Source organism: Elephas maximus, chromosome 6 (assembly GCF_024166365.1).
Source record: "Elephas maximus indicus isolate mEleMax1 chromosome 6, mEleMax1 primary haplotype, whole genome shotgun sequence".
NCBI classification, from domain to species: domain Eukaryota; kingdom Metazoa; phylum Chordata; class Mammalia; order Proboscidea; family Elephantidae; genus Elephas; species Elephas maximus.
The window spans coordinates 120319728-120341412 of NC_064824.1; the positions used below are offsets into that span (position 1 = coordinate 120319728).

General features: G+C 42.2%; 1 protein-coding gene across 4 annotated transcripts in view; it reads right to left on the minus strand.

Annotated features, from left to right (window-relative positions):
- EPHA4 (EPH receptor A4) overlaps positions 1–21685 on the minus strand; it is a 167690-nt gene that overhangs the window by 82776 nt on the left and 63229 nt on the right. For all 4 annotated transcript variants that reach the window (XR_007517971.1, XM_049888303.1, XM_049888304.1 and 1 more), the window contains exon 4: positions 12381–12536. Coding sequence is in view for 3 of the 4 variants with exons in the window: in XM_049888303.1 (XP_049744260.1) it covers positions 12381–12536 (156 nt within the window). In the remaining variant the exon portion in view is untranslated. The remainder of the gene's footprint in view (positions 1–12380; positions 12537–21685) is intronic.

Genomic DNA, 21685 nt, shown 5'->3' on the forward strand with positions numbered 1-21685 from the left:
ATAAGTCCAAGATTATTTCTCTGCTTCCTTCAAAAATGGAACTGGCTGTTCAAGAATTATCCATATGGGATCAAAGGGACAACAGTAACTTGAAAGATTAGATAAGAACCATAGAGGGCAGTGAGTTTATGTTAACGGGGGAGGAACAACTCAGAAAAGGAGGGTGAGAACAGTTGAACAACTCCAAGAATGTAATCAAGGCCACTAAGTGGTACACGTAGAAACTGTTGAATTGGTGTGTATGTTTTGCTTTGTGTATTTCTCAGCAACAACAACAAAATAAAATTTAAAAAAGGAGTAATCGTGTTAAAGTATTCTAATGTTTTCTTGTTTAGAATGTTTTTGACATTTTTAATATAATTTAGTGGCACAGGTATTAGCCGTAGTATCAGAATCTAAAGTCAAATGAGGTAATCTGTAATTTATGAATCTTTTAGAACAGGAATCACGTGCTTTTTCTATGAAGGCCACATAGTAAACTGTTCAGGTTTTACGGGCCATATGGTCTCTGCAGCATCTACGTAACTCTGCCATTGTCTCTCAAAAGCTGCTACAGACCATATGTAAACAAATGGGCACAGCTAGGTTTCAATAAATCTTTATTTGCAAAAAGAGGCAGCAGCTGAATTGGTTTGCTTTAGAGAATTTGATGGAAGCAATGCACCCTCCTCCCAGAGACGTGCTCATAGGCACCCTTCTAATTTTGCACATAATCTATGAACTTCAAGGACATCCTGGGCCAATGTGGGGAGCTCAGCTCAAGAACTTCTAATTTACACATCTATACAGCCCAGGGAACAACCAGAGCTTCTCAAGTCCAAGTTACATCTGTCTTCAATGACTAAGGAAGGAATGAAACACATGAGTTATTACGGCCTATTTCTTGAGATTCTTGTTGCTCTGAAAGAAATGGGCACGGAATTCCTTGCCCTCCTGGATGAATTTAATGAACATCCATTTGCTTCGCTGGTGTGAAATACTTCCTGCATCACACAGCAGGTACTGGTGAAAGGTGCTACAATGGGTAATTATTATTTTCTAGCGGGCTGTCACCTTGCATTCAGTTGACAGGGGTTTGACAATATGAAACCCCAAAGAAACTGTAGCCAAATTATAGCAGACGCAAAGGACTATCATGTCACATCATACCATGAAAAGAATCTTGATCTTCCTTAACCAATCATCTCTCTCCTCTAGGAAAAGACAAGCTTTGAGATTTAAACCACAGCTATAGTGTGAAAATTTAAGAAAGGCGATACTCTCAGTATAAAAGAAAATGCTAGCAATTCCACAAATCTTAATTCTTACCTCCCATGTATCAGATTAAAATTTAATACCAGAGTAGTTTTGAGAACATACTTGCTGGCTTACCTCAGGATTTAAAGCAATCCCTTTAGGATAACCTTATGTTTACATATCCACATGAAATCTGCATGAGCCTTAATAAGGTCATTCAAAAATGATCAGCCAACACTGAACCTAAAGTCATAAATGCCTCCAGTTAAACCATACATGGTTTAATACCAACCATTCCATAGAAAATCCAGGGTGTTGTCACTGTACCTTGTGTGGGCACACACTACCATACATACACACATTAGGTAAAATGCACCTCTTCATTTTTATATAGCTGTGCCCTGTGCATGCACACACACACACACACACATACTCTCTTCATTCTTATAGGAAGCAACTGGAACTTTAGCAAAAGAGAGAAAACCCCCCCAAAACCAAACCCATCGATGTTGAGCTGATTCCAACTCATAGTGACCCTGTGCGACAGAGTAGAACTGCCCCATAGAGTTTCCAAAGAGTACCTGGTAGATTTGAACTGCCGACCTTTTGGTTAGCAGCCATAGCTCTTAACCACTATGCCACCTGGGTTTCCAAAACAGAGAAGCCTGACGCAATAACAGCATTTAGAAGTGGGTTCTGACAACAGGTTTAAATCCATACACATACAGTGTAGCTGTAATGTGTCATATAAACATAAACTTCTATCTCTTATCACAATCAGAATTAAAATGCTAACAAGACTCTAGGACCAAAGGAAAAGCTGTTAAGTACAAAACTCACATTGTTAGCAACACTTTAAATATGCAACTTAAATACTTCGAAGGTGTTGGTTTTGCCTGGAATTCTCTCCCCTGGGCTCTTGGAACAGTTAACTCCTTATCTCTCAGGTCTCAGCTCAAATCACACCTCCTCATGCCTGATCACTTTAAGGAAAGTAAAATTCTCCCCACCCCTACCAGTGCATCCTATCGCATCACTTTTTCTTATTTCCTTCCTGTAAGAATCTTAAATTCTCTTGTTTATTTGATTACTGTTTATATTCCCATTAAAATACAAGCTCCCCAAGAACAGGAGTCCATTCTCTTTTCTGTCTTGTTTATGAGAGTGTTCCCAGCCCTTAGAAAGCTGTCTGACCTACAACTGATGCTCAATAAATAGCTGCTGAACAAATAAAAGAACAAAAGCTGCCTCCTTAGAACATTCCAGTTCATTCCTTAGATGCTTCATTGCCATAATGCTTGTGTGTGTCACAAAAGCTGTCCAAAAAAAAAAAAAAAAAAGATCAATTGTGCATTTCCATGTTAAAAAAAAATTCAAGTTTGCAACCAAGCCACGGTGGCAAAGAGATAGTTGATAGGGAACCAAAGTAGCTAGGCTCAAGTGACAGAGCGGTTTTCAGAGCTATTACAGATGTTTAATACGTCACTGACTTTTAATCACCATTTTAAAATCCAATGCCTGAGCCATGAAATTAATTCTAGATGTGGAAAGAAACATTCCCCAAGAGCATGGGCAGAAGCGTTAGCTCTTAAATGATCCATTTCTTTAAGCGCTACTGTCACCCTAACTAAAATGTCAAGGCGACCAGCACAAGGCATATCTTCCCAGGGAGAAGCACCTTGGGTCTCGAATTCCATTTCATAAAGCTTCATTAATCATGTACAACTTTCGGATTGTCAATAACTGTTCAGTGTCTTAGCTGTAAAACCCTTTAGATAAGCCTTTGTTGTTAATCACTCTCCAGCTGAAAGACAGGTTATAAGACAGAATAAACAGTTGGGGTATGTAAGTTTTGACTCTGAAATAAAGCCCATGCTTCCCCCCGACAGTTGTCTATGTTGCCATCACTAATTGCTTTCTCTCAGCCGTTGCTGCCGTGGGTTAGTTTACATAAAGCCTGCTGTGCAGGGACACCTCTTCCGAGATATATGAGCAGTCGTAACCTTTTATCAAAGGAGTTTATGTGTTTTAACAATGAGTTGAGCCAAAGCAGAGCTGCCCATTATTAAAAAACAGAACCATTTGGGTGCATCAATCACTTGTTGCTGTCATGGAAAATTCTTGGTTTCTTATAGACTTACCTTCTTGCTGAGATTTTGGCACCCCCTCTATTTTTCTGGTCTATTTTCTCATTCTCCTCTCTAGAAGTCTTTTGTCTTCACTGGTGGAATTAAGGTTTTGGTTTCTTTAAGATGACTAGTTCATGGCTAGAGGGCAGCGGTGTTTCAATGGTAGAATTCTCCTGTTCCACGCGGGAGACCCAGGTTCGATTCCCAGCTAATGCAACTCATGAGCAACCACCATCCATCTGTCACCACACGTTTCAGCAGAGATTCCAAGCCTAACATAAAAGCCTGGGAATCTGTTTCTGAAAATCGGCTAATGAAAACCCTATGGATCACAACAGTACAACCTTGCTATGCATGTGGTTGCCATGAGTTGGGGGTCAATACAATGGCAGCCAACAACAACAACATTTATGGCTGAAGTTCTTTATAAGGCAAATTCTCAGATATACATGATGAAGCTACAATAAGAAAAAGTGAGAAAGGTAAAGCAGCGCTAGTCTTTGCAGAGAAGTATTTATTATCCGGCAATCTGATGACCAGAAACTAAGACTAGACAAGTTCAAGAACTCATCCAAATTACCACAGCCAATGTGGGCAAACCTATGATCAGAAACCCTGATTCCAAGGCTAAAAAGACCCCCTTCGAAGAGATATAACAATTCGAAAGAAAATAATGAAGTTTCAGTATGAATTCTTTCTTGAAACAAGCTAGAAAGTTCCCAACTTTGTCAATCCACCCCAGTGTTAAGTTTCTTCTAGCTTCTCTGTCCTTCATGCTGAATGGGGATAACATCACTTCATGGATGGTGGCCTTGTCCTAATGAAGTTGTCTTTCCCGCCTGGTTCCCCCCTTCCATGCAAGCAGGTAATTAGGAGTTTCTGTTGAAGGTTCTTTCCCTTGGGAGGGCACAGTGCATGGGGAGTGAGAGGGAAATGAGGTGGATGGAGTTATATCTGTGCATGGAACTCCTCCAACAGCACATCTTCTGCTGGGCTGTAGAAAATAGTAGAACAAGAGTCAACTATGAGAGCAAAATCAAAATGCTGATCGCAAAGAAGTTATCCAGGTCTCACCCCGTGGACCTCAAGAAAAGGTATAAATGACCCCATGTCATAGAAGCACGCTGTGCCTGACCACTGTATGGCTTCCATGATAAAAAAAAAAAAAAAAGATAGTGACAAAAAATGCCATTCATAAATGATGAGTTCAGTTGATGACAAGCCACTCTTAATTATTCATGGCAGAAGAAAAATTGCAATGACTTGGCTAAATGGCACTGGCAGATTATCCAAACCTTTTGCCAGAGTTTAAACCAGTGTGACTCAAAATTATGCATTTCTCAGTTGAATCCACACTGGACTCCTTACCCCTATAAAATCCCCATGCTAGACTGTTTATTTCCTATAAAATGAGAGCTATGTTGGAGAGTGAAGTGAAGAAGAGGTTAAGCCAGCATTGTTTTTTAAGAGTCAATGAGGTGATTACCTGCTTTTTATTAAATACCATGACTCTTAAAATTTTACAAACAACTAAATGGCAAGCAATCAGCTTGTGGTCCATCCGGTGCCCTCCATGTAACTTGACCGGAAATCCTTTACCCTATATCCTCAACCGTCATTGAAGAGAAACCATGCACTTGGGTTCTCTAGAGGAACCAGTCACTGTGGAATTGATTCCAACTCATGGCAAAACCATGGGTGTCAGAGTAGAACTGTGTTCCGTAAGGTTTTCAATGGCTGATTTCCGGAAGTAGATCACCAGGCCTTTCTAAGGCACCTCTGCAAGGACTCAAACCTCCAACCTTTCGGTTAACAGCTGAGCACGTTAGCCACTTGTACCACCCAAGGGCTCTTCTTTAAAGGCACTACTTTTTCCTATTAGTAGTCAAAATTCTGAAAGGCAATCAGAAATAAGGAGACAAGGTTGTGCTTTACTCACTAGCTGAAGTCAGTCCCTGAACTGTGAGGTCTAAATGAAAAAGCTGCCTAGAAATGGAATGGACCAAAGACAGCATCTGAATGTGTCAAAATGACTTTGGTTGCTTTGATATGTTTGTACTGTCCAAGGGACAAACTCATTAGTTGGCTTATCAGCTGGCTAACAGGCAGTATGACTGTATGTTCTAAACTAAAAACCAAGCCACACAATCTGGCAATGGGGGAGTCAGTGTCTCTGTCTGAGTTTCTGCCCTATGATAAATGGAATGCAGCATACAAACTCCCCTATTACATTGCAGATTTGTTAAATGACATGAAATAAGGATTCCATCCAGGAATCTTGGATTCAGGATTCTTCATAGACATAAGTTTATAAAAATGATTGATCACATGGACGATAAAACAGCCAGAGACCAACCAATAGATCGTTTATCTGCAACACTTTCACTAACATCATTTTGGGAATCTCTGTCTTCGTTCTCACTCTTCTAGTAACCAATCCTTACTTAATCAGAGCTAACTGTATTCTCACTGAGGAGCCCTGGTGGCACAGTGGTAAAAGCGCTTAGCTGCAAGCCAGGAGGTCGGCGGTTCGAACCCACCAGCCACTCCATGGGAGAAAGATGGGGCAGTCTGCTTCCTTAAAGATGTACAGCCTTGGAAGCCCTGTGGGGCAGTTCTACTCTGTCCTATAGGGTCACTATGAGTTAGAATTGATTCAATGACAAGGGGTTTGGTGCTCTCCATGACCTATTCCATAGGATGCCCCTCCCTTCTTTTAGAGTTGCTTGCAGCTCTGAAGAAAAAGGCAATATGCTTTGGGGGGGGGTAAAAAAAACGCAGTTTACTTGAAACTGAAAGCTTCCTTTTATCCAATGGTTTATACATCAAAGCCAAACGCTGCATATCCCTCCCCAAATCCCTTAGCCAGACTGTTAAGCATGAAGATCTTTGGCGTAGAGAGTTGAACTGAACATCAGTGGCACCTTCAAGGGCTTGTTTGAAAATGGATATGAGATTCCCAAAATTAAAGCACTTAAAAAAAAAAAAAAAGAGAGAGAGAGAGTGAGTCCCTCTCTTCTCCTGACCTTGGAAACAAGTAAGGACAGTGTTATTTTAATTTGCATTCAGATTTTAACAGCACAGTCACACAGCACCAGTGGACTCCACACTGGGCTTCCACTGAAGGCTGCTCACCATTTCATTATGGTTCATTATGTTGATCACTGTCAGAAAGCATTAAGAGCAAGGGCTTTGAGCAATAGAACGAAAATGGTAATTTAAAACAATATACTTTCTGGAGGAAATACAGCACCGCGCAAAATTCAATTAGAAAAGCCAAATGCAAAGACAAAGTGAGTGATGTCTGCTGTCTGGAGTAAGGTTATGTCAATTTCTTCATAACCTAAACCTGCAGAAAAGCTTTCTCAAATCAGGACCTCTCGTCATAGAGCTCAGTAAATTTGCCCTCATTAGCTCTAAGCTCCTCCAGTACAAATTGTCTTAAAAGCTGCAATTTTGGAATATTTTAGGCCACGTCGAAGTATCAATCAATCAGTCTTTGTTTGTTTGGCACAGCTGACTGAATTATTCAGGGCCGTTTTACTTGGAGACAGATTCGTGAAGGCCCTTCAAGTTGGCAATTGAAAATAATCATCTCTCATTGGCAGAATGCCCTCCAATCACAAGGCTCTGATAAGTTTCATCAAACAAGTTAAATACAGAGTACCCAAAAGCACAAGGACAGATTTCCAATTGCAAAATACTGAAAACCACTTTAGTAATGCTGCTCAGAAGGAAAGATGGCAAAATAACAAATTAGCTGTTTTTTTCTAGTCTACAAAGCCAATTTACTACCTTTAGAAGTCATTTTTCTAGCACATTCTGAAACATAATAAGGGGTTGGAAAGTGACCTTAAATATAATATTGGTCCAGCCCCCTGATGGGAAAAGATCTTTTCTCACTACAATCACTGAACAAGCAACTAAATGACTAAGGCAGTCCAGTCTCCATGCAGAGGCAGGGTGCTGTCAACTTATCCCAACACCGTTGATGACTGCTCGAAGACATTCCTGACTAAAGGGAAAAGGTAAATACGTCCAAGGTGAAAGAGATTTGGAGGGGAGGGATTGGTTATCCTCAGAGTTAAAGGACATTAATTTCATTAATAAAAATCACATCAAAATTCCTTCTAAGAAATGATTCATGAAATCAAAATTCCTTCCCTCAGTTTGAATGGCACCCTTGTGTGTGCAGAGAAGGCGAACGCTGTGCTGGCAACGTAGCCAGGAAACCCTGGTGACTTTCTTGACTGACACACGTGTTCTGAGGTGAGGTTTAAATGTCTACTCTCTGGCAGTAACTTAGTAGGGACTTGGAGAGTCAAAAAAAAACCTCTATAATGAGTGTATTTGGTGATGTGACCCCAAAGCAGGTTGGAATTTCTTCATATAGGAGACAACCGAAGCATTCCATCCCCCTTTAGAAAGAATGTTCAGAACCGTTGAAATACCTTTCTGTTTCACTGGGCTGAAGCTACAGGCAAGGAAGAGAGGGTCTCCCTTCCCCTGCCATCAATCAGGCTACTCTCTAAATTCTTACTACCTAAGCACCACCTGGGGATTTGTTATAAATGTAGAATCTTAGGCCTAATCTGTGTCCTGCCTACTCCCTAGGTGAATTCCATGTGGTTCATATGCCCATTAATGTTTAAAAGAAGCACTGCTCTAAACTCTCTATTCTAAACAGGCTTGGATTATTTTCTTGAAAACATCCAGATGACACTTCCATTAAAACATCTCAGTATGGCTCACCATTTTTGTTAACCTAACCAGAGACTCCATCGCAAGTCTTCACAAAACCAAAAAAACCAAACCCGTTGCCGTCGAGTTGATTCCCACTCATAGCGACCCTAAAGGACAAAGTAGAACTGTCTCATAGGGTTTCCAAGGAGCGCCTGGTGGATTTTGAACTGCCAACCTTTGGTTAATAGTCATAGCTTTTAACCACTATACCACCAGGGTTTCCTAGTCTTCCCAAAGATAAAGCTTATTTACTATTAATTTCCCTTAAGTCCGGGGGCGATGAAGAACTTCTAGGTGTGAACTTCTATGCATTTCCTTCTAAATTAGCCAGGGCTACTGGTATTCACCTGGTCTAATCGTTCTCCAAGTAAACAAAAAGCTGATTTTACAAGCCAGTGAAGCAGAGTCTCTCTTTGGCTAGAAGAATGAGTCTCAGAGAGTGTGTTTCATTTCTTCATTAGTGTGCCGTCACAGTGAGTGATCACTAAGTGCAGGGCTGCATAAGAATGTTGGGGTTAAAGACAGCATAATGAACAAAGAAGGGGCCTGATTACCATGGCTGTCAGCACAGGGGAATTGGGTTTGTCACCTGGCTTAACCAACTGGTAAGGACTGATTAGAGGTTGGAATCAGTTTGAAAGGATCCCTGATGTTTATGTTCCTTTCCATCCCTACATCTTGTCAAGAGAATCTGATAAAGCTGGGGGCGGGGCAAGTGGGGGGCTTCACCCTGAGGATTATCTGAACAAGAGTTTCTTTGAGGAACTCCCACTGTCTTCTCTATTGAAATGTCTATTACAGCGCTGTCCAGTGGAACTTTCTGTAATGATGGAACTATTCTGTGTCTGTGCTGTCCAATACGGTAGCCATTAGGCACATGGGCCTATCAAGCACTTGAAATGTGGCCAGAGCAAATAAGAAACTGAATTCAAAATTGAAATGTTAACAACTTTAAATTTAAATAGCCCCATGTGCCTAGTGGCTACTGTATTGAGCGTGATCTATATTCAACCAGTTAACCAGCTGCCATCAAGTCGACTACAACTCATGGCAACTAATGTGTATCACAGTAGAGCTGTGCTCCACAGGGTTTTCACTGGCTGATTTTTTGGAAACAGATCACCAGCCCTTTCTTCCCAGGTGCCTCTGGGTAGACTCAAACCTGCCCCAACCTTTGGGTTTTAACTGTTGGCACCACCCAGGGACTCCATACTCTATGATATTCAATAGGAAAGGGGAAACCTAGAGGGAAAGCCATAGGCTAGGAACTAATAATTCTGGATTCTAACTCTGTCCACTAACTTATTGGTATGCCTATTAGCAAAGTAGGAGCTCTGGTGGCACAGCATTCAGCTGCTAACCAAAAGGTCAGCAGTTCGAATCCACCAGCTGCTCCTTGGAATTCCTATGGGGCAGTCCAACTCTGTCCTATAGGGTCCCTAGGAGTCGGAACTGACTCGACGGCAACTGGTTTGGTTTTTTGGCTTCATAAGCAAACTATGGTCACCTCCCTGATTATCCCTACCTCAATGGAGGACTTAAGAGGCTTAAACAGTTCCTGTTTAAGAACTTAGGGGCAAAAAAAAAAAAACTTCAACTCTGCAGAGCAGTGATCTCAACCTCGATTGTGCCACGGAATCACCTGGGCAGCCTTTGAACACGCTGATGCCTGAGTCCCGCCCCTAGAGACCCTGGGGAGCAGTGTGAACATCCCGTGATGTGACTGTGCAGTCAAGGGTGAAAATCACTGCTTGGGGGGCAGAGAGATTTGCCAGCAACCTGCTGTGGAGGTAGTGTGGGGAAGGAGATGACCAGCTGAGAGTCAAAGAGGACGTGAACACACATTTATTAGATACTGACCGTGTGCCTCACCTTTGCACATATTTTCTATTTTTTAATTGTTAAAAGAGCCACAGTGGGAGATAGTGAGAATCTCGTATTACACATGGAGAATCTGAGGCTTGGAGATGTTAAATAATCTGGCACAGTCAAAGTTGGTGAATGGTTAGAGCCCAGGTTGTTAGACTGGCACGTTTGTAGTGTTGTGATCAGCACCGTGTTTCTTCTTAACTGAAGCACTGGGTGTCCATCCATTCAATGGGATGCGATAAACATTAAAGTAATGCACAAAAACAAAGCCAGGAGTCACTTCTGACTCATGGCGATCCCATGGGTTTCAGACTAGAGCTGTGCCGGAGTCAGCAAGGGCAGTGATCGTTCAGAAGTAAATTGCCAGGACTTTGCTCCAAGGCACCTCGGAGTGGATTTGAACTGCCATCCTTTCAGTTAGTAACCAAATGCTCAACTGTTTGCACCACTCAGGGACTATGGTAACACATGAGACCCTGAATCAACAAAGTGTAAAAGGATGTCCAAGAGCTCGGCTGAGGGAAAAAAGTACCAAATGCTGCATTGATATTTTTATGGACCTTTTACCAATGACACAGAAATCACCAGTCTGTCTTGACACTGTTGAAAACAACCTCTGAAAAACACAACAGACACTTTGCTTTTTACACTTCTTGGTCCATCCATAAGCTACAATCAACATTTTCTTTTTTTTCATTTGCACCCTCGGGATAAAGCTAACATTTTTTTTTCCTACAGAAACAAAATTCCAAGTGCTCAGCTACCACATCCTTCTTAAACATTCCAGAAACATAGTCATGTGCTCCATGGTTTGAGGTGTGACTGTATTATGAACCTCATGGAGTTTAGGAACTCCCCAGTAGCAAGCCGTATCAGTTAAGTGATGGGCAAGTGGTCACGCAGAAGACTAGCTAAGAGATCAGAATCACAGGACGGACAAATACCTGGGAGAAAAAGCCACTCCCTCCTGCCTTCAAAGACGAATTCCATAAGGTTCATAATACAATCATACCTCAATCCACGGAGCAGCTCTATTCTGCACATATGGGGTCGTCATGAGTCAGAACCGACTTGCCGGCAACTGGCAACAACAGTGAATGGTAAGGTTTCTGACAAGTGCCTAACATATTAGCTGGTACAATTATTAAATGGTTGTTGCTATTATTATTACTACTGTCTCTCGTTATAAAAGAAACTTGGAATGTTAGGGCAGTTTCAGGGCAAACGTGGAATAGACCTGAAATCTTGCTCTCCAGTCCTTTTAAAGGTCACACTTAACTGGGTTAGACAAGAGCCTTGCAGCAGTCCAAGCTGCTCTTGAAGACAAACAAACAAACAAACAAAAAACTTCTATCTGCAGGGATGTTGGCTCCAGGCAGGCCCAGATGGAGTTTATGACAATTAAGAAACGAAATAATTACAGTCATAACAACAGTCAAAGCAACATTTTATGCATTCTATCTAGTATGTGAACAACATGAAGCTGTTCACAACCAACAGCCAGGAGGGAGGTTCTATTATTGGCTCCATTCTACAGATGAGAAAACTGAGACTAAAGAGGCTAAGTCAGTCATCCAGCTAGGGGGGCAGGGAAGTAAACCTAAAGCCTGTGAAAAGTCTGTGCACTTAGCCACTATGCTATATGCCCACATACACAGCACTGACTGGTGGAATACCTGGGCCCACCGCTTCCTGGCATGGCCCAGGTGATACCCACTGCAGGGTCTGCGAAACCCCAGAACATACATGGAAGGAATGGCAACACCCAGAAACACTGTCCACATACAGTGTGAGAAAAGATTTCTCTACTCCCCTGTGTTCTAAGTTTGCCAACCCCATCCATTCATTAACCCAACAGTTATTAAGCACCTATCATTAAGCAAGCATTTATTAGGATTCGGGCCTAAGTGTTATGAATACAAAACTATGAGGAAAGAAGGAAGAGGTGTGATGACGGCACAAGCCATGACCTCAGTGCACACTGCACCGCCCCTTTGCGGGACTGACACCACTTTCCCACATGAGATCCCACCCACATCACCCTGCCCTATATGCACTTCTCCCCAGGCTGTCAAGAGGCCCCCGGGAGTCCTCTGTGAAACAGTAAAGCCATTTATAAATTCCAATCTCAGCGCTAATTACACCGTCAGACAACCCCTGAACACTCAATCTGTGCTCCTCAAAGTCGTCTGTTGGCAGCTGTGCATTTAAAGCAACCAGAACAGCGAAAAAGACCTGTTCTTTTCCTAAGCATTTCCCCTGCTATGATTGAGGGGAAAAAAAATGCATCTTAGATCTAATTTGCCCCCTGTGTGGTTCTCCTGGGAGATGCCCGGAAGCGTCCCGCTAGGTGGTGATGAAAGCTGCTGGCATCTCAGAAACAGAAGACGCGCATCAACTTACGGGTGCAGGGTATGGAGGCAGCGTCCTTGTCGGCCCTGAAAAAGCCCCGGTCACAGGTGCAGGAGGTGGCGCCTTCCCAGACAGAGTAGCTGTGAGGGGGACACTTGGCACAGGTGGCATCCGTGGAGAGAGCCTTGTAATAGCCAATTTTGCAGGCTAGAGGGAAGAAAACAAACAGAAACAAATATAAGCCTCTGCTTATACAGCAAAGCAAACTGCAGGGCCTCCTCCTTGATTCCAAAGAAGGGAGATTCGTTTTCTAATCACTACTGATCATTTGGCTCCAGAGAGTGAATAAAGCAATGGAAAACTTTAATTATGATAGCTCTTTAAAGGCTGTCAACATCTGGGCAGGTGGCAAGGAACCCTTCAGAAGACATTTTCTCTTCCTATGTGCCAAGGTCCCTGGGTGGTATAAATGGTTTGCTATCGGCATTTGAACCTACCCAGTGGCTCTGCAAAAGAAGGGCCTGTCAGATCTGCTTCCGTAAAGATTACAGCCAAGAAAACCATATGGAGCTCAGTTTTACTCTGTAACACATGAGGTCACCATGAGTCAGAACCAACTCTACAGCAATGGGTTTGGTTCCTATGTGCCAGGAACCCTGTTTACCCTTTATATGCATTGTTTTGTTTCATCCTTACAGCATCCCTTTTCCATACTGCCTTTGAGTGGCTGCGATGGCTGGTACAGGTCCATGCGTCTGGTAAGAGGAGCTTTGACCCCAAGTATCCTGACACCTGTACTCTTAGTCACATCCTATGGAATCCGACAGCAGTCTTTAACCAACCAGTTTGAAGTGTCTCCAGGTGTTAGCAAGACCTTGGTTGGTGATTATTTCCTAATTACAGCCTGAGAGAGAGCGAACCAAAGGGAAAAAACCAAAAGCGGCCAAGTTTATAAGACATGGATCACAATCTCAAGAGAAAGTAGTATAAACTACTGCCAGCTGTAGACTCTGGAATATAGTATGTTAGGATTGCTTTTCTTTTTTTTTTTACAAACAGCAAATATTTTGTGTTTATTCTCAAATTAATGAAAGCCTCCTGTTCTCCATTTTTCAAAACCTGCTGTCTTAGTCACCTAGTGCTGCTATAACAGAAATACCACAAGTGGATGGCTTTAACAAAGAGTTTATTTCCTCACAGTAAAGTAGGCTAAAAGTCCAAATTCAGGGCATCTGCTCCAAGTGAAGGCTTTCTCTCTCTGTTGGCTCTGGAGGAAGGTCCTTGTCCTCAATCTTCCCCTGGCCAGGTGCGGGACCCAGGGTCCAACGGACACGCTCTGCTCCTGGTGCTGCTTTCTTGGTGGTATGACATCCCCATTCTCTGCCAGCTTCCCTTTCCTTTTATCTCTTGAGAGATAAAAGGCAGTACAGACCACACCCCAGGGAAACTCCCTTTAGTTGGATCAGGGATGTGACCTGGTAAGGGTGTTACAATACAACCCTAATCCTCTCTAACATAAAACTACGATCACAAAATGGAGGACAACCACAGAATACTGTGAATCATGGCCTAACCAAGTTAATACACATATTTAAAATAAAAAAAAAAAGATTTTTTTTTTAACATATTTTTAGGGGGACATAATTCAATCCACGACAGCAAATATTTTGTGTTTATTCTCAAATTAATAAAAGCCTCCTGTTCTTCCCTCTCCTCCATTTTCAACACCTGCCCTCCCTACATACACTTACCCCAAGAGGCTGGGGCAGACAACACAGGCCATATAGTTCTTTACGCACCTGACTTGCTTTCTATGACTTCATCTTTATAAACTGCACACTGACACTGAGGACTATTTCTACTAATGTGGAAAAACTCAATAATTTTGTGAAACCTCATAATAAAATATAATTAATAGGGCCTTACCTTTCTCCCACACCTCCGCCCCCTATGTCCTTCGTGATCACTTCCTAAATCTGTCCCAACACGAAATAAAAAATGGACCAACACCAGCAGCATTAATTCCACAGAGATACAGCCACTAAAAGTAATTTCATAAGACCAGAGATAAAAATGCGAAAGCTACCCACAGTCTTTCATGCATGATTCACTAACAATTCTCTCTATTTACCGTGACTTCCAGATGTTTCTATACTATCAAAAGGAGCCCTAGGGCGGCACAAGTGGTAAAGCACTGGGCTACTAACTGAAAGGCTGGTGGTTTGAACTCACCCAGAGGTGCCTCGGAAGAAAGGCCTGAAGATCTGCAGATCTGCTTCTGAACTGCCACAGCCACAAAAACCCTATCGAGGGCAGTTCTACTCTGATGCATGTGGGGTCGCCATGAGTTGGAATCGACTCCACGGCCACGGGTTTTTTGGTTTGGTTAATACTATCAAAAACACCACCTGGGAGAGGCTCCATTAGGCATTTTCCATCAGCCTGACAACAAGAGACCAACCGTGCCAGCCAGCAGATCTTATGGAAACTTGTAGATAAAAGAGAGCCACAAAATTCCTTGATTATCTGTAGAGATATGGCCACGATTCCTCTGCCATTACTCATCCACCAGGCATCCATATGGGCTTTCAGTTGAAGTCTGTTCCTCTCTCATGCACATCCTGTTGGCATTTTCTCAATCATGTTCATGTAATGGCAAGCGGAAAGGGGGTTTAGCAGGAGCTCAAGGAAGGCACAGTTACTTCACTCTTATTAACTCATGTTGTTTATGGAATTTCCTTTTTAACGAGTCAAAACTTTACGACTCTGGAGCACCGACAATAAAAGCACTCGGAGATCAATCTCTCCCTTATTTGCTTTTGTCTTTCACTGGACCAGAGCATCTTAGAAAAACAAGTGGTTGCAACGACTAAGATGTATGCGTGTCAGGTTTATACACATTAGATAAGGTTCGACCTGCAAGGTGTTCTCTGGTCAGGCTTATAATGGCCCAAGGGTTTCCATTAAAATCAGGAACCCTGGCTTTGGCAGGAAGACACGCTAGGGGTCAAGCCTGGCCTTCCCACATCAAACACAGTGAGTCCCAATGAGTCCCTGAACAGGGACACAAACGCACCAGGTTCCAACTGTCACTCAGTCACAGCAACAAAGGCAACTTGTAGAAAAATGGTCACTTGGTGCTATAAGGATGGCCAAGAAGGCACAAATGACTTTTATTTTCTCCCATCTGAATGTTTGATTTTTTTTCCAACTTTTAGTCTGTCCCCCCTTCATCAAATTTCCCTCGAAGCTGGTATTGTCATGTTACCAAGAATAAATATACATGAATTCATTTGGAAAAAAGCCTGTGTACTCCTGACTGATCCCATGGGCCACGATTTCATCAAGTATCAACATCTAAAAATTCATAGGGGAAGCGGAAGAGCAACACCAACAAAAAAGGGCCTACACGTGCTTCATACCACTGGGAAAAGAGAACACATTTAAAAACTTCTGAGAAATAAAAGGCACTGCTGCTGTCTCAACTTCTATTCTGATAAGACTAACCAAACCAAACCGACTGCTTGCTTTGTGACCGCAGGCAAGACAGGTGGCTGATCAAAATCAATTTTTTTAAAATAAGTTGTTGTAGCTCTTGTTAGGTGCCATCCAGTCGATTCCGACTCATAGCAACCCTATATACAACGGAAGGAAACACGACCCAGTCCTCCACCCTCCTCATGACCATTGTTATGCTTGAGCCCACAGTTGCATCCACTGTGTCAACCCATCTCATTGAGGTCTTCCTCCTTTTTGCTGACCCTCTGTCTTAGTCATCTAGTGCTGTTATAACAGAAATACCACAAGTGGATGGCTTTAACAAAGAGAAATTTATTTTCTCACAGTCTAGTAGGTTACAAGTCCAAATTCAGGGCGTTGGCTCCAGGGGAAGGCTCTCTCTCTCTATTGGCTCTAGAGGAAGGTCCTTGTCCTCTATCGTCCCCTGGTTGAGGAGCTTGTCAGGCGCAGGGACCCCAGGTCCAAAGGACAGGCTCTGTTCCCAGCACTGCTTTCTTGGCGGTAAGAGGTCCCCAACTCTCTGCTTTCTTCGCTTTCTTTTTTTATCTCCTGAGAGATAAAAGGTGGTGCAGGCCACACCCCAGGGAAACTCCCTTTACCTTAGATCAGGAATGTGACCTGGGTAAGGGTGTTACAATACCACCCTAAACCTCTCTAACATCAGATTACGATCACAAAATGGAGGACAAGCACACATTTTGGGGGGACATAGTTCAATCCATGAGACACCCTAATAAGCATATGTGAACAAATAAATACAAATTAAATAAATTATTGAGTTGCATTCTCAAGGTTTTGTCTTTCCATCAATAGTTTAGAATCCAGGTCACCCCCTCGAGCAACCCATAGTTCTATCCTGTGTCCTCCATACCCTTCCATTCTTTCCTCTCTTACCTGAGAGCTAGCTCTCAGGTAAACAGACAAAAGGGGAAACGTAACAGAAGAAGCGCTGCTGAAAATTAACTTGCTCTTTCAAGAACAGAATGGAGTATAATTCCATAAGTAGGTGGGTAATTCTGAAATGTCAGATGTAGATGGTTTTGACATAAGATGCAGTAAACCCTCTAGAAGCAAGTTCACGTAAAGCCTGCTAAATTTAAATCAACTCCATAAAAATAGAACACGAACAAACAGGATGCAAGGGAGAAAACAGATTATTATTTTTCCTTCTTGCCTTTAAAGCAGACAATCTAATTATTTGAGGAACTATTTATCTTTGGCAAATTTTGGAGACAGTCAATTCAAATAACAAACTGGCACACTGTTGTGGTGTGCCTTCAAGTCAAGCCCGGATAGGACAGAGTAGAACTTGGCCCAGAGGGTTATGGAAGTAGGCTGCCACCATTTTCTCCCTCAGAGTGACTGATGGGTTCCAAACACAGAACTTTCGTTAGCAGCTAAGCCCTTAACCACTGCATCACCAGGGCTCCTTAGACTTGCACATTCTAAAACCAAACCCACTGCCATCCAGTCGATTCTGACTCATAGCCACCCTACAGGACACAGTAGAAATGCCCCCACAGGGTTTACAAGGTTGTAAATCTTTAAAGAAGCAGACTGCCACCTCTTTCTCCTTCAGGGCGCTGGTGGCTTTGAACCACCTACTTTTTGGTTAGCAGCCAAGCACTCAACCACTGCGCAACCAGGACCTGCACATCAACAAAACCTAATTCCATCGTCGGAAGTGCTGCATCAAGGCAGCCCTCCTCAGTACCTGTGTAAAGGTACTGATGGAAATGAAGACTACCATCTCCCATCTCTGCCTGGCAAGCCTGGGGTTCTCTCTATCTCACCCGGGAAATTTTAAGGGCTCCGGGCAAAGGCAATTAGACTTCTAAATGTCGATGTGACTGATAGGACAAGTGAAGGGCTGCAGCATTCTTGAAAAAGATGTAACGTAATTCATTCTGTCCCAAAGGCCCAAAGGTTGCTACCGGGTTTGACAACAGGACAGTTAGGAACTTTTGGTTACTTTGATTATTGACCTTTTTTTTTTTTTCCGTCTTAAGGTGAGAGCTAATATGAAGTTGTAAAAAAATCACAATCGATCACTGTACTGTGTTAAAATCAATATATAAATTATTTCCATTTGATAAGGGGTGACAATGTTAAAATAGAAGGCAGCACAGCAACGTGTCATTACAATATTTTTTAAAGTATGTAGATTATTAGATTGAAAAAAACAAACAACCAAAGCAAACCTACTACCACTGAGCTGATTCCAACTCACAGCAACCCCATTGGGTTTCCAAGGCTATAAATCTCTGTGGAAGCCGACTGCCCCGTCTTTCTCCCTGGGAGCAGCTGGTGGCTTTGAACCCCTGACCTTTTGGTTAGCAGCTGAATGCTTTAACCACTGTACCACCAAGGCTCCTTAATCTAATCCCTAACATTCTACACATTTTGCAGGTTTTTTTTTTTTCTCCATTTTTCTTATGCCTAAATTTCATATATCAATGACTATGACTGTGGTGTGCTCTGAGATTAAAGAAATGTTCATTTGATTTTTTTCTCAACATATTGACCGTATTGAAAATACAAATTCAAGTAGATTGAGCAGAAATTAATTGTATGATGTATAATAATGCCTTTAAGGTCAAAACAAAGATTTAAGCTGACTTTCTTTTTTAAACATGTTGAAGTTTTGAGTAGAAAAGGAATGTAAGAGAAACAATCCAAAATATTTTTTTTCTAAAAGAAGAAAAGCAAATACTTTATTGTTAGGTGCCTTCAGGTCAGTTCCGACTCACAGAGACCCTATGTATGACAGAGTGAAACACTGCCCTGTCCTGCGCCATCCTCACAATTGCTGTTATGCTTGAGCTCATTGGACACTTTATTAAGATGTGTTAAATACAGAAAGTGATTAATCAAGTTAAAGAAAAAAAAAAAAATCCCTGCCTTGAATTTGAACATGAAATTACTGAAAATATATGGAAATCCTTTTGAAAGACTTAAATAAGCGCTGCCATATAAACTATCAATCCTCACCACCGCTGGTATATCAATCACAGCAATGGCATGCAAATCAAAAGCCATTAACACTGAACTTGATTACCCGTGACATTTCGGAGAGGGTCCGGCTTTTAAAGAGTTGCTATTGTCTTCTTGGTCCTTTCATATTTGAGGTGCATAAAGACTAGTGGCTCGTTACACAGCCACTGATCACAAATAACAGGTCAGAGCCCCGAAAAAAGACAGCAGCTGTTCGCTGTTCTTTTCTTCTTCCCCTCCTCACGCTACCCCGCAGCCAGCCTGCTGTCTGAATGTAATACTCGAGTCTACGTGATCAGGATGGTTATGTAAATTTTCACCCGTTACGGGGTGTGTACATTTACTCATTCACTTAACCATTCATGTTTTAGCAAACATTTATTATTTTATTTAAAAAAAAATTCTTTTTTTTTTTTTTTTACATAATAACAGCAATAGTGATAGTGACTATTTATTGAGCGTATACTACCTGCTAGGAAGCAGAGGATATGAAGCTGTTGCCTTCGAGAGCGAGCAGACCTGCCAACTTCAGTGGGACTTTTCTTGTGCACCTAACCCAGAGTATCTGCTTGGAGAAGGAACTGAGTCGAAAATTGGCACCCCTTAGTTGAGTGCTCTTGAAGAAAAAGCAGAGTTCAGCCAGGAAGCTGGTTCCATCTAGACGAAGCTGCAATAATATTGATTGATTGCCAGTGAGGAGGAAATCACAGCTGATTTAGACAACCAGTTGGCTTGGTGTTGATTCCAGCTATGATGACTGCTCGTGTATCAGAACAGAACTCTGTTCCACAGAATTTTCAGTGACTGACTTTTCGAAAGTAGATTGCCAGGCCTTTCTTCCATGGCACTTCTGGGGGTACCTGAACCTCTAACCTTTCAGTTAAAAGCCAAGGGCATTAACTATTTGCACCACCCAGGGACTCCTGATTTAGACAAACCAAAACCAACCCCATTGCTGCAGAGTCAATTCTGACTCGTAGCAACCCTATGGGACACAGTAGAACTGCCCCAGAGGGTTTCCAAGGAGCACCTGGTAGATTCATACTACTGACCTTTTGGTTAGCAGCCTGAGCTCTTAACCACTGCGCCACCAGGGCTCCAAACAAAGACGCTCTTTTAATGGTGTCAAAGGGAGAAACTGATAGCAGATATCTTCCTTTGATTTGGGAATTCTTACCCAGGAAACCAAATATCACTTTAAAGAAATCTCAGACCAAAATTAATCCTGCCAGAGGTTTTTCTCTCACCCAAAGTTGCAAATCTTTTCTTTCCCCTTGGAAGCCTGGCTTGCTGAATTTGAATTGCAGAAGATATGTCTGGGTAGGGGGCCAGAGACCATCTTGTGACCTGTAGGTCTCAGTAAAAGCGGGAGGGCAAGGTCCAATCAATTATGTTAAGTTTAGCCACTGGTGGATCTTCTATATATGTTCCCTCCTCTTCTCTTCTTTGAGCCATTTGCTTTTTCTGGAATCAAAATGGTCTCCCTAGATGCATATAGAATAACTGCTCAGAATAAACCTTATGTTCAAATTTCAATGACTTTTTATTATTTTTAATAAGGGCGACCACAGCCCAACTGGAGAGAGAAGTACTGCTCTCATTAGCTCTGTGTACATCCTATATACTTGCCCCATTTCTCTATTTAAAAAAAAAAAAAAAGTGAAGGTTGTAAGGAAGGCTGGGAAAGAATGAAATATGCTCTGAAGCCAGGGCCACACCAATAGAAACACGTGTTAAATAATTATTTGATTAACTCGGGCAGTGTTGCTAGTCATTGTCATCCAAACGACTTTACCGCCTGAGTTGTCAGGAATCATGATTTATGCGGCTGCAATGACTTCGGCAATAACTGCTCTGTGCCTCTCTTCTTTACTGTTGTGTTGATTGGGCCCCGGCATCTTAAAAATAAAACGAACCAAAAAACCCATTGCCGTCCAATCAATTCCAACTCATAGCGACCCCATATGACAGAGTAGAACCGCCCCATAGAGTTTACAAGGAGCACCTGGTAGATTCAAAGTGCCGACCTTTTGGTTAGCAGCAGTAGCTCTTAACCACTACGCCATAAAAATAAAAGAAGCTTTAAAAGCCTGAATTCCCCCACGTTCGTTATTAGCAACGTGTTAGAATTTTCTGCTGAGGTTTTTTGATCACGGGCCCCTTTACCATTTACTTTTTAAAAATTAGTGTAGCAAGAGTTTTTTGAAAGACGATTCTCCAATTCTGAGTACACATAATAAGAATAAAAGTGATTAATGTGAAACTGACATGATTGGATCAGACAGATGTTTTTGGTATTGTATGAAGTGGCTCGCAGATTTTTATTTAACTACCTGCCAGCATTTAATATTATACGTGTTGGATTAGTCCAACATTGCTGCTGTCTCAGGAGAGCAAAATAATTCTTCAGGTGCTCCCTGAAGAGAACTAGTCTAGACTGAGTGAAATTTATGGGGAATTTCCACTGTCCCTTTTTGGTGCAGTACAGAGGCAGTCAGAGAGATCAGAGCAGGAATCAGCTGCCAAAGCCCTTGAGACCACAGGGATGACCTTGCTATTACACAGTTACCCATAACCTGTTGCCGTCTAGTCGATTCCTACTCATAGCGACCCTACAGGACAGAGTAGAACTGCCCCATATGGTTTCCAAGGGGCGCCTGATGGATTAGAACTGCCGGCCTTTTGGTTAGCAGCGGTAGCTCTTAACCACTATGCCACCAGGGTTAAAACCACACCCACTGCCACCAGAGTTATATATTATATATTATAGTCCATTTCAACTCATAGCGACCCCCTGTGTTACAAAGTAGAACTGCTCCATAGTGTTTTCTTGGCTGTAATTT